The sequence below is a fragment of the Lonchura striata genome, chromosome 4 (genome assembly GCF_046129695.1).
Source record: "Lonchura striata isolate bLonStr1 chromosome 4, bLonStr1.mat, whole genome shotgun sequence".
NCBI lineage: Eukaryota > Metazoa > Chordata > Aves > Passeriformes > Estrildidae > Lonchura > Lonchura striata.
In genome coordinates this window covers 37,696,598-37,709,765 of record NC_134606.1, presented here as the reverse complement: position 1 = coordinate 37,709,765, position 13,168 = coordinate 37,696,598, and the positions used below count along the sequence as shown (strand labels likewise).

Here is a 13,168-nt window from a genome sequence, read left to right as displayed (position 1 = left end):
TCCTTCTTCAGTGTAGCTGGCCTGGAAGACACAGAGTTATTGCTTAGGCACTCACAAAGAGGCTCTAGCTATGTTGCCCAGACTGCATTGGCTCCCAAAACCCCTTTTTAGATTTATCCCAAATGTATGCCCGAGTTGGAAGTGGTGATAGTGTGCATACATGTGACAAGAACTCAGGTTTAGTCAAATAGATTATATAAAATATTCTTCTATAAACATTTAGATGTCAGATACAAAATAGTGCTCCAGAAAATGAAGCGAGAATAAGTTGTCCAAGAAGAGATGATGTACGGAAACTGATACATTAAATATTGTAAATGACTTGTAATGCAATAACTTTTCTGAATATTCTGAAGAAAACTAATGTAAAGAATCTCACTAAATTAGCCTGCAGTTATCTAATGAGTCCAATAGCCCTTGAAAATGTCCTACAAATAGAAGCGTTGAAAGGATCATATCTTTAATTGCACATAATTTATTCCTGGATTTTTAATTCATGCTTTTTTCACATGCATGAACATGGTCACATAGCTTTTAAATTTATGCAAATATCCAAACTCACTAATTATAGAAGTTACTAGGTGAAATTAATTATTTTTGAACACATAGCTTAGGTGGCACAAATAGTCAACATGCCTGTTGTAGGAAAGGTGGTTTGCAGTTCATAAGACATAAATAGTTATTGAATTGCATAGAATTTTTCCTCTTTCTTGACCTGACGATTGCAAAAATATAGAAGAATATGAATTATCTACCTCCATATATTTGTCAGTTAAATTGCAGCTTCTGAAAGTGACACTCTTATAGCACAGGATGGTGGCCAAAGAGAGAAAAGAAAGTTCTGTGAAAGGTTTCTGAAAATGTAAATTCTGCGGGTTACACCTACACCTGAACAATGCTTTTGTCTTCAGAAAACATATAGTTAAGATTAAGAATAATAAGTACTTTGTGTTTTGTTAATGGAGAAAGATATGGAAAAAAAGGATAAATATTTTGTGGCAAAGGGTAAAGATAGATCAAAACAGAATGGGAGGGAGAGTTTAAGCTTTGGACTTCAAAATGGAAAATAAGTTATTCATCATGCATTTCAGCATTCTGTTATTTTAGAAGGTTGCATATAACATAAACAATACTGTTTTACAGTAAACTTCTTTAAGAGATATTTGTTCATTCTGATTAGAGAGGTAAAATTTCCCTTTAATATTGACTGCTTTTTGGCCAGTTAAAGAAATAGGATCTCCCTGCTGTTCTTGCTGTTCTTATTGAATAAAAACAGCTGCAGAAATATCTTTGATCTGCATGATGAAACAGGATTACCTGAAATGTGGTATCTCATTTGGATACCATTGATACATTTGCGAAATATCATTGCACCAACCCCACAGTGCAGCCAACAACAAGTAACTTCCCTGCTTTCTTTGCTGCATGGCATAATTGTACCTATGAGACTTTGAAGCCAGATCAACAACAAAGCTGCTAGATACTCTTTGTTGTTTTTATGTATCTTCCTTATAATCAGAGTTCTAAAAAAATAGTGAGCATATCCAGTTTTATAAAAGGTTACTCCAGCAAGGAATGAATAGAAGGTAGTGAAAATTACTTTAACCTGCACAGCTTGTTATTACAGAAATGGATATTAATCAGAAATCAATACATTTGGATTGCATGTAAGTCATACAGCGGGTACCTCTTTTCTACATGATATAGTATCTCTGGTTATGTACAGAAAAGATTAGCATTAAACTTCTGCATTATAGGAATGATGTGTTATTCAGTTTTATTCATTAAATCTCATCACTTTTCCCTTTATAGACAGGTATTTCATTGCTGTGTCACAGCATACATACCTTACAACTTTTACAAAACTGCAGGATTAACACAGACATGCAATTTATAGTGATAAAATTTTACTAAATTAGAATGTGTTTGTTTTATGGACTCATTATTTTCTTTAATTTTATAGTACATAATCAAATTATGATTAATGTAAAAAGAAAGGTCAGTTTTTTAATTTGAATTACTGTTTGTGTTTCTCTCACACCAAGGCAACTACCTCTAAACTCCAAAAAAACCCCAAAAACTAAGTATGAATCTAAATACAGTTGCAAGCATTATTTAAAAAGTAATTAATAAAAAATACCAATTTGTATTTTAGTTCCTATTATAATTCTCAGTCGTTTTGACTATGATGCTCCTTTAAAAATATAGTAGGATGCTGAGATAAAACAGAAGGATCTGATGAAACAAGAGGTAGTTGCCTCAGTTGCAAATTATAGGAGTGAATTTCAGCGCATTCATCAACCTCAGAAAAATATATTATGTATCAAAAATTCTTATAGTGTCTCAGAATAGTTTAGCAGTAGCACAGTTGAAATCAGCAGCATTCATTATACCACTGCCAGAGAAATGCAAAATAAACAGTAGTAACTGTTGAGCAAATAATTTAAAATTCACTTAATCTATAAAGTAATGTTTTCTAAAAAGTTTGGTATATGGAAAGTTGTGCAGTCATAAATCTTTGCTTTACTCAATTTTGTGTTCAATTTTCGTACTTTCTAGCACTGATTTTATGTTTTCTTGTGCAAATACCTCTATCATTCAGATAACTAAAAGCTTCCATCAAAAATATTTTCTTTAAAACTTCTATACTTAAAAGCTACAAAGTGAGGCCACTAGTTGCAAGGTCAATGACAAGATACAATATTGAGAAAACAAGAATTTCTAGGCTGATTCTGTGATTTTAAGACATAAAATTACTTTTTAATCAAGTCTGACAGTGCTGTGTTTCTTTTATAATTAGCTGTATGCATCTATGTAAGGCTGCGGAACATTGCAGTACCCAGAGAGAATGACATGAGTTACAGGCTATAACTCTGAGCACCTTGTCTAAAGCTATCAAAATCTCAAGCTAATTTGAGATTATTCAGATTATTTCCCCATCTGAAACAGAGTAGAATCCTTGTTCAATAATAAGGTGAACTGAAAGAGGCTTGGAAAACCTACAAAAGACTGTAGGGATGAAATTTTCCTAATGGCAGGAATAAAGTAAAAAAGCAATCTTTGGAGTTACTCCATATTGCAGTCAGTGACAGAGACCATTGTTCACTGTTCTTGGAAGCTTCATTGCCCATGGCTCAGCGGGTCTCATCTGTTACTTCTGTACCCCTCCACTTTGCATCCTTGCACAAAACATGATGCAGAGCTTCTTCAGAGGAAACAGAGTTAGCCTGTAAGAAATGGCAGACTGAAGTGTTGATACATGTCTTGAAGATACAATTATTTTGGTATTCTCTTGCCATTTCTTTGGCACTCTAGGAGGGCAGTTTTGGTGTCCAAGTACCTAATAGTGCGATTTACTCAGCTGCATGTGGAGTCCTCAATGAAATTTGTGAGAGCTGGAAGAACACTGTGCAACATCTGAAGAATCAGTTAAATTAATGTACACTGCTTATAGTGTAACACACTTTCTATTTTAAAATTGGTTTCTACGGTTTTCAGTGACATTTTTTTTAATTGCTTTAACTGAAGGTTCAGTCAAAGCACCAGCATTTATATTCAGAAATTCTTCCTGTGTATAAATGTTTAAAGTATGTATGTTGTTATTGGTAACTCCTTTATGAATTACATATACAAATAATTAATATCTATTGCACAAAAAGTGGGCAGTGTCTAGCGAATTATAAGCATCTGAATAATTTGATTCCTGCAGTGTATGCTAAATCTTTTAAGAAAAAGCTGATTTCTTTTAAAAATCAGGTCAAGTTCTTTAGGTAGTAATGTTTTATAGTCTGGAAGTGTTGAACTGCTTAGTTTCAATGGAGAAAAGCAAAATGGGAGTTACACATTATTGTGATGGAAATGCTGACTCTGCCAGAACAGGAATGTCAGAGTATTTCACTTTGACTTTTCATGCTGGACATACTTAACACCACTAAGGATAAGATTACTTTTTAATTTACAACTTATCTCTCTGCACTTTCTGTAGTGGTCAGAGTTCCCTATTATAATTTCTCCCTAAGGCTATATCTTAAAGTTTCACTTCAGCTGCCATTTTAAATTAACTTTAAGAGTGTGCAGAGAGGAAAACCTCTCTATTCCTCAGTGACTCTCAAAAAACGTAAGTTCCAGCAGGATTATGCATTAGAGAGAACCTTGAACTGTTTTTCTTAAGACCCTTGTGCTTACTTAGTCAGTGTACTGTTCAACTCTGTTTATATTTTTTTCAGGGTCATTAAAATCCCAGACACACGTGCTCCTATGTATTTTCATGCATGGAGGATTGTGAGGGCAGAAAGAAAAGATGAGTGAATAGAAAGGCACATTGTGTGGCTTGCTGCTTGATGTCAGTGTGCATGAACTGCTGCTTACCTGGCATCTGACTGTCCTTCTTTGTTTGCTGTTCTGGTTTTGCTGCAATGTAGCCAGTGGAAAAGCAAAGAGGATTTGAAGTATGAAAAATGAGTACCTAATCATTGTTCCCCTGCTGCCAAAATACCTCTTCCTTGTCTGTTGACTTTCCAGTCTAGTGGTTGTTTCACTGTTTGTATTAAATATCTAATTGTTATTACTTTAATATACAGGAGATATAATGTAGGTATAAACTAAGCATGGTTGAAGAAAAGCAAAGCAAAGAGTGGAAATGCACACAAGAAGAGAAATGGTGGAAAGAGGATGAAGAAGAAATGGTGGAAAGAGGATGAAGAAGAAAGTGTGAAAGAGCAGAAAAATTCAGTGTAATTTGAAATTTGTCAAGATAGAGAATGATTAATAAAATTTATTTCAGTTATATAAAGAGTTCCTTTTTTTTTTTAATTGGTCATCATTATCTGATATTTTACAGTAGCTTCCATTCTTTTTCAAGGGGACAGTTCTCTACAAATTTGCATTAACTGTAGCATGGCCAGCAGGAATGCACCCACAGTGCAAGCTGAAAGACTTGTTCTGGGGACTGATGTGCACTCATATCTGCAAACCATTTTGTTGGTGTTTCTGCCTGTTTTGTTTCTATTTGCACACTTAATGCCATACTGAAAACCTGCAACAAAGGGATAGGGAAATGGGTTGATATTTTTACACTTGGTATCCAGAAGTTATGAAAGAGGTATCTTTTTAAAACAATGGTTTCTATATAGAGAATTTTCTTTTTCTCAAAGCATCTGCCATGTGTTTTCTCCTCTGTGTTATTTTCTTTCAGGTTGCATTTGGTTTGGGTTTTTTAACTCGCCAGAAGTATTGTTGTCTTCTCAGGGCTAGAAAATAATCCTCTTATCCCCAAGAGGATCAGTAGGCTGGAGTAGACTGGACATGAGTTAATGCTGCCCTAGTTAGCATAAAACTGGAATTTTCTTGTAAGACTTGCTTTGTGGTTATTCTTCTGTGTCTAGCCATGAGTCCTGGTTTTTTTTTGGCTCAGTTTCTCTTTGATAGTGATTTGTTGCTTGCTTTAGTAATCCCTTCACAGTAAGAGGGAATGCTTCAAAGATTTATCTTTGAATCTTTTTTAGTCCTTAAGAGCAGAAAATTCTCTTCTATGATTATTCTGATTGTAATGCAGTAAAGCTGACTGCACAAATATATATATATATATATATATATATATATATATATATATATATATATAAAAGATGAAAAAGTGGAATTCGGTCTGTATTTGGGAAGAAAATTATTCATTTCTTTTTATTTGATGACCCTTTTTTGAATTCACAAACCCTCTTGAACTGAACTGGCAACTGGCAAGTTATTGCCGAACAAGTATTTAAATTGAGTCTTTTCTTATTCACCTAATTTTGATGTAAACACCAAAAGAAATTAATGACAAGTAATCCTCCTCTTTTATCAACATGTAGACAGGAAAAAAAAATACAATTAGAAAAGGAAAGCGAGTACAATTAAGCCTCTTCCAGTGTTCATAATTTCAAATACCTGCACTCTTGCCAATTGTGAAGGTGAATTCTTCTTTCCACAATAAACAGTCGAGTCCCACACCAGGTGTGTTTCCCATGCATCAAACATTGCCTTAATGATAGCTGAGGTAATCTGGTATTGAATTGCTTACTTATGTGCTTTCCTCTGGGGCAGACAGTGTCTGATGAAGCAGGTCAGGACTCGTTTTCAATATGACACTGATATGATACAAGTCTTAATCCCAGCTAGTGCTGAGGAATAGCTCCCACTGCTTGAGACTGACCGTGTGTATGCACAAATCAAGGGACAATGCAGAACTTGTCCTCCTAAGAAAACAGTTTACTTATTAAATATTATCTGACAAAAATATATAAATTGATTTTTATTTTTTTTGTTTAGGTTGTCATGCTTATGACAATTTCTTAACCATTTTGTGAACATAGAATTTAGGAAACAATAGAAAGCCATACAGCTTGCATGAAACTAAAACGGGATCTGTCTGAGAAAATAATTAGGCTTGGAGGAGAGGTTTTCCTTTGCAGGATGTTTCTGGAAAGGAAAGAAAAATAGAACAAATGGTTATGTAGGTCCTCATATTACAGGCTCTTGTCTGTGATTGTCTAGAAATTGAATTAACTTCTCTCTTGTGCACATTGTTTAAAATGTAGCTTAGGAAAAGCTACACAGAGGTTAGGACTCTGAAGGTCTAATAATCAGAAATAGTAGCAAAGGTCTTCACACTGGTAGAAGGGACGGCTTGTGACAAAAGGAAAGGAGGGGAAAAGGGGGAAAAGAAATGTTAATTTTGGCAGTAGAGCTGACAGAATAGATTTGTCTCCAAGGCAAATAGTTGTAAAAGTATGCCAAAGGAGTCTGCTGAGTAAACAAATGGAAGTTTGTTAGTTCTTTCGAAAAAATGATACTTTCTCTGTGCACTATCTAGGCAACAGAAGACAGAAAAGGAACTTGTATTTTAATTCCTGAAGACAATTGCATATACCTTTAATGCCACCATAAACTGAGGGTTTTGCCTTCAGGAATAAAACATCTATTGTTCATAAACACAGAGAGCTTGCCCACAATTATGATGTTATTAAGGGGAATTGTATTATGTGTAAACCTGGTAGGTTTCTTAACTCAGCATTCTGAAATAACCATGACATTTCGAGTTTTACAGTGCAATATTTTCAGGAGGATGTTTTAAATCATTTTTTATTTATGTTAATTGCATGAAGTTTGTAATTAAGAAGAACAATAAAAGTGAGGCAGTTCAATTTTAAGGACTCCTCACTGATTGTTATTTTATAGTATCTGTCATCCTGTAGTGTTGCATGCTTTTCCTGAATAGGCAGGAATTCCTTGGGGTTATTTTGATTTTTGGGGGTAATGGGAAGTCATCTGTTACAGGGAAAAAATTTTAATTGTGAAGTATTACTGGAATATAACTGCAAAAATTCTCTCATCACCATGCACAAATTAAAGGATAAATACCAAATTTTTGTGGCAAATTTTAAGCATTTAAGAATTATATTTAAAAATTTGGTCACCTTTTACTTTTCATTGACTATCCATACATTTCTGAGATTATATTTATTTAAAAAACCCATACTAGAGTAGAAAATTAAAAGTTTGGGGGGAAGTTGGAAGTTCCCTTTTGAAGCTTGCTGTCAAGAATTGATCATTTTGTCTTTAGTCTTGTTAGATCAAGAAGGTAAGAAAGAGTGGTAAAGACCAGAGTGGGTTTGCCGGACTGGAATGGGAATAACAGCCCTGGCAAGGCTTGGCAAAATTTTTTTCAGGATATGGGGACATTTTGAGAACAGAAGAATGGTTGCTTATGAGTGATTTTCCTTTAATGACTCTTCAATCTGCCTCTGCTCCCTGCAAAAATGCACAGCAGACACTATAAACCAAGAATTACTGACTTCTCATACTTCCTGGGCTGCCAGAGATAGAGATTAATAAAAGCATAATAACCTGGTATGAGGGCATCAAACAGAATAAAGGTGGGAGCAGGTGCTTTCGTGGTAGCAGTATGGGCTGAGAACATGGAGTAGTTTACACTGGCAAATGCTTGATTGACCTGATATAAACAAAACTATGCTGTGCTTTTACCTAATTATAAGTCACCCTAGATATGTGTCTGTTTTGTCTGTACCTAAATCCAGCACTTTTGTTGGGACATACCTTTTTGGTAGTGGAATATATATTATTTACATGCATAAAAATACAGGCCTAGGAAACCAGTTTATGTTCTTGATCAAGAACAAGAGTAAACCTACTTAAGAGTAAACCTATTTAAAGCTTACCAATATGGAACCTGTGCCATGGGATTTTGTTGACAAAATGGGCAAGATGGACAAAAATCCCAGAATCAGTCAGGTTGGAAGGGACCACAAGTGGGTCATCTGTCCCAGCCTCCTTGCTCAAGCAGAACACATGGCACAGGACAGTTCTTGAGTATCTCCAGTGTGGGAGACTCCACACCCTCTCTCTGCAATCTCTTCTGGTGCTCGGTCACCTGCACAGTAAAGAAGTTCTTCCTAATATTGTGGTGGAACTTTCTGTGAATCAGTTGCCTGTTTTCTCTTGTCCTAGTTTTTGACACCATTGAGCAGAACCTGGATCCATACTTTTGATACCCTCCCTTCAGATACTTATATACATTCATGAGGTCCCATCCCAGTTTTGTCTCTTGTCAAGGGTGAATAGGCCCATCTCCTATTCTTATATTAGAGATGTTCCAGTCTCTTAATTTTCTTTGTTGCCCTCTCAACATGAGCTCCAGAAGCTCCATGTCTCTCTTGTCCTGAAGAACCCAGAACTGGACACAGCACTCTATGTCAGGACTCACCAGGGCTGAGTAGAAGTGCAAGATCACCACCCTTGACCTGGCTGAATGTTCTTCCTAATGCTCCCCAGGACACCATTGGCCTCTTGGCCACAAGGACACTGCTTGACAGCTTGGTGTCCACCAGCCTCCAGTCTATACTGGTGCGTGATTTTTCCTCCCCAGGTGTGGGATGCTGCATTTGCCTTTGTTGAGTTTTGGTTGGTTCCTCTCTGCCCATCTCTCCAGCCTACCATGGTCCCTCTGAAGAGCTGCAGAGCTATCTGGGGTATCAGCTACCCCTCCCAGCTTTATGCCATGTGTGAGCTTGTTGAGGAGACACTTCTCATCCAGCCAAGCCATTGATGAATAATACTAGGCCAAATATTGACCCTTGGGGGACACCACTAGTGACAGGTCTCCAGCTAGAACCTGTGCTACTGATTACAAGTTCAGATATTTTGTGTGGGGTTTAGGTAGATAGGAGTGATAAATTATATCAAAATGGATTAGACTGCAGTCAAAACAAGACAACACACAAGTTATGCAGGAAAAACTCATTTACCAAAACGAGGACAGGAGATAGTTTTAAAATATAGGTGTGTTGTGTACAATTTTCTTAGTATTCAGAAATGTATTTTAAACAAAGTTTATCCTAGCAAATTATTTCTTTGTAAAATATTTTCAAAGCACTATGTGTTGATTTCAGTAGCAATTTAGATTTTTGCAGCAGAGTGTAATGTCTTCTTGTGTGCGACGAGCCTGAACCAATCCTTTATATTCTTTTCTTTGTCTTTCTAAATGTGTGTGGGCTGCAGATGGTTCTGTGAAGGAAAAGAACTCCAGAATTCCCCTGACATTCAGATCCATTCTGAAAGTGGAGGACTTCATTCACTAATTATTGTAGAAGCTTTTGAAGACGACACTGGGCGCTATACTTGTCTGGCTTCAAATTCTTTTGGTTCAGATAGCACATCAGCTGAAATATTCATTGAAGGTAAGAGACAAAATAATAAAATACTTGCTGCATATAAGAAAAGATAATTAAGCTGAAGTTTACTTTTGGTTCTTTATCTTTACATTCAGTATGGTGGTATTTTTATGGTATTCCTCTGCTTTTTTTTAACACAACACATTTTGAGCGTCACATCATATTAATTCAGATATTTCAAGGAATGTATCAGGAATCACTGAGTAGAGTGCTATTTAGTTAGGGTAGAAAAGAGATAAAGAATGAAATAGAAGGAACCAAAAACTTTGGCATATCATTGGCTTTTAAGCAGTACCTCTGTAGATCACTAGTTAAAGATTTGCCTAGTGATAGTAATAATGATTTCCATGATAGCTGTAATCCCCATCTCAGTTTTGATATATTTTCCTCCCTGTGCAAATATATGTGGCTGCCCAAAATGAGTCGTCTTTAGTCATGTGTAAATGTACTATAATCCTTTATTTCTGGCATACTGATTTTAAGTCAGATTAAAGTCAGTCATACTGGTTTTGCCCACAAACAGCTGCTAGTTATTGTCAAAATACTTCCTGACTGCAAAATTAGTAATAACTCAAGTATTATTTTCTCTGAGAAAAGTTAATTATGACCATAAGTAAAATTATTAAGTTATTTTTTAGCAGAGAACTATATTTCAGGCAAGATTCTTAACTGAATAGCAATTTTAATTTTAATTCATACATCTCCCAGAAAATTGAGTGCTATATATTCTTTTGCCAGTTTTGTAACTCATTAAAGTTAATTTAAATGGTCACTTGAAAGCATAAAATAAATTAACATAAGAAATAGGCATAAGAAATCTGAATAATGACATGACAAAATTATTATAGATTTTAATTAACAAAACAAAAAAACTTTTCTCTGTTAATTAGCTATATCATTACATATGTGACTTTATAGGATTTCTTTCATTATGCTCTTTATTCTCAGAACTTTTTAATATGCCATTAGGATATAATAGCAAAATCCCCAAGACTTTTCTGAATCTTACATATTCTAGTAGGAGTTTTCTTTACAGTAGTAATCATGATTTCAGAAATACTCAGTTGTAGTACAAAAACATACTGTTGTGTGAAGTTATAATGACAGAAACAATAGAAAAAGATGAAACAGCTAGGTAGAGAGATGCTGTGAATAAAATAATTCATTCTTTGACATCTGCCAGTCTTGCTATATGGAAGTCCTATCTTGAAGTTTTATAACATGTTCCTTTGAAAGAGGGATACTTGTACAAGACATTAGGTTCAAGACACATTCCCTGTCATTTTTAAGGGAAACAGGTTTGTCACACAAGCACTGCTTTGTACATTAATAGGCTTAATGACACTGATTTGTCATACTTTCTTTTGTGCAGCAGGCCCAGCCATGCAAGACCTGGTTGTTCTGTGTTCTTAATAAATTCTTTCATGTAGACACAGTTTGATGACTGGACATTTACTTCTCTCTTCTCATCTGTTTTATACTACTTATTGCTTTGATTTTTTTTACAGCATAAAATTTGTAAATCAATAGGGTACTTGGGTATTTTATTCCCAGCATTGTTTCATTGGAATCTGTCTATGCTATACTATGCATACTGATTATGAAATGCTTATGGTTTGTATTAAGCATACAGCTATCCATATATATGCGCAAATTCCTTGAGGAATAATATGTACTGCATAAATGTCTAGAATAAATGTGTGAAGTATCTGTTGTTAGCAAAAATTAGGACAAAGGGAATAAATGCTTTCACTTTTTTTTTTATTAAGTAAGCTCAGGGTCTTGCCAAACACATACATTATATCAAGACTTCCACTGGCAAGAAATAGCAGTACATAAATGTTATGTGTAGGTTAATGTAAATAGTCTGAAATGTGGACAACATGGGCAGCAAGTTTAGTCTGAAAATGCCTTGGTATAGTGAGTTGCTCTTACTTAAGTTTGAAGATTTGTTATCTGTATGAGCCATATGTTTGCTTAAGCTTCAAATTTAAAATTTAAGTAAATAAAATTATACATTTCCCATAGAGCAATAGTATTCAGCATTTTTTTTTGTCTTGGCCATATTTGTTTCAATATGAAGGGAGACAGCTCGGAGCCCAAGGAAAGCAGTGTGCAATTAAATTGGCATGGTTATGATTTCTGTAACTGTCTAAAGTACATAGCTACAATCTTTATCAGATAAAAAAACTGCCATAGTTTCTTACAGAGGGTTCTCAATTCTTGGAGTAAAATGCAAAAGTATCATAGTTTTCCCTTTGGAATTTAAACATTAAATAAATCAATAAAAATATATGAGATTATTGAAAAAACTTTCTTTTCCAGGTGCCAGTTCTACAGATTCAGAGACTGAAAGTTTAATTTTCCAATTAAAATCTGGAGCTATGCCACAGTAAGTGTGCAAAGCATTACCAATTTTGTGTAAATGTTCTTTATAAGGGATACTGGAAAATCTTTGGTAGTTTTACAGTCTGAATAAGCATCTGGGGTACACTTGTGTGTGCCTTGTCTTTTCTATTTCTCTCATGTGATATAAATGTTTAATATTATAACTGTAAATTCTATTAATTTGCTTGTTCTGTCAGAGAAGGCCAACCTTACCCTGACTATATATTTGTTGATACCAACTTTTCATATTCAAAAATAAGGTCAAGTTAACCAAGTTTTCATTTGTAGTCACCCAATCCAGTGCTTCCAAAGAAATGTGTAGAGGACTACAATTAAAGAAACAAAATACATTTTAGTTTCATCTTAAATTAGTACTTTTTATTGTGTGAGGAAGTGTAAATTAGCCAAAGGTTGTGTTCTATTCATGCTTCATTCATCCATCTTGTTCTTCAGCAGTCAATGTTGATCTTTTCAGTTGATAGTAACACATTTAAATATGTAGAAAGTACAAAGTAGCTTATGTATGAAAAAGGAATACATTCTCATTTCAGATCCTATAAAGCACTTCCTGGGTTTTTATTTTTCAGAGTCCAAAAGAAAACCACTTCTGTTTCCTTGACAATAGGATCTTCTACACCAAAATCAGGAGTGACCACAGCTGTAATTCAGCCTATCTCTATGCCCAGTCAGCAGGTACTTTTAGACAATTTTTAAACTAGTAAAAGTATTTCAGATTTTCTTCCAAGATTTGCAACATCAGAAAAACTCTGTCATTTTGAGGAATTATATTGTTATACTATAAACTTACATTACTGTGATGATCAGATGTAGCAGCAGAAGAAGCAAAAATGCTTCAGTGCAAAAGATTTACTTGAATCTATTAATGGGAGTCAAATTCTCAAAATAGTTACAGGCAAAGACAATTGGATACAAAATTCTCACTGGAAGTATAGAAGCTTGCATTTTGATTTCAGAATATAACAGATGTGAAATAGTTATGTCTTCCAAGAAGTATGGTAGAAAGAGAACACCATAATAAGACTACACATGTGAGA

At 34.8% G+C, this 13,168-nt stretch overlaps 1 protein-coding gene across 1 annotated transcript in view; it reads left to right on the top strand.

Moving 5' to 3' along the window:
- Window positions 1–13,168, top strand: part of PALLD (palladin, cytoskeletal associated protein) — a 186,221-nt gene that overhangs the window by 52,954 nt on the left and 120,099 nt on the right. Inside the window, exons 3-5 of the mRNA XM_021555592.2 lie at window positions 9,553–9,731; window positions 12,051–12,117; window positions 12,701–12,806. Of these exons, the coding sequence (XP_021411267.2) occupies window positions 9,553–9,731; window positions 12,051–12,117; window positions 12,701–12,806 (352 nt within the window). The remainder of the gene's footprint in view (window positions 1–9,552; window positions 9,732–12,050; window positions 12,118–12,700; window positions 12,807–13,168) is intronic.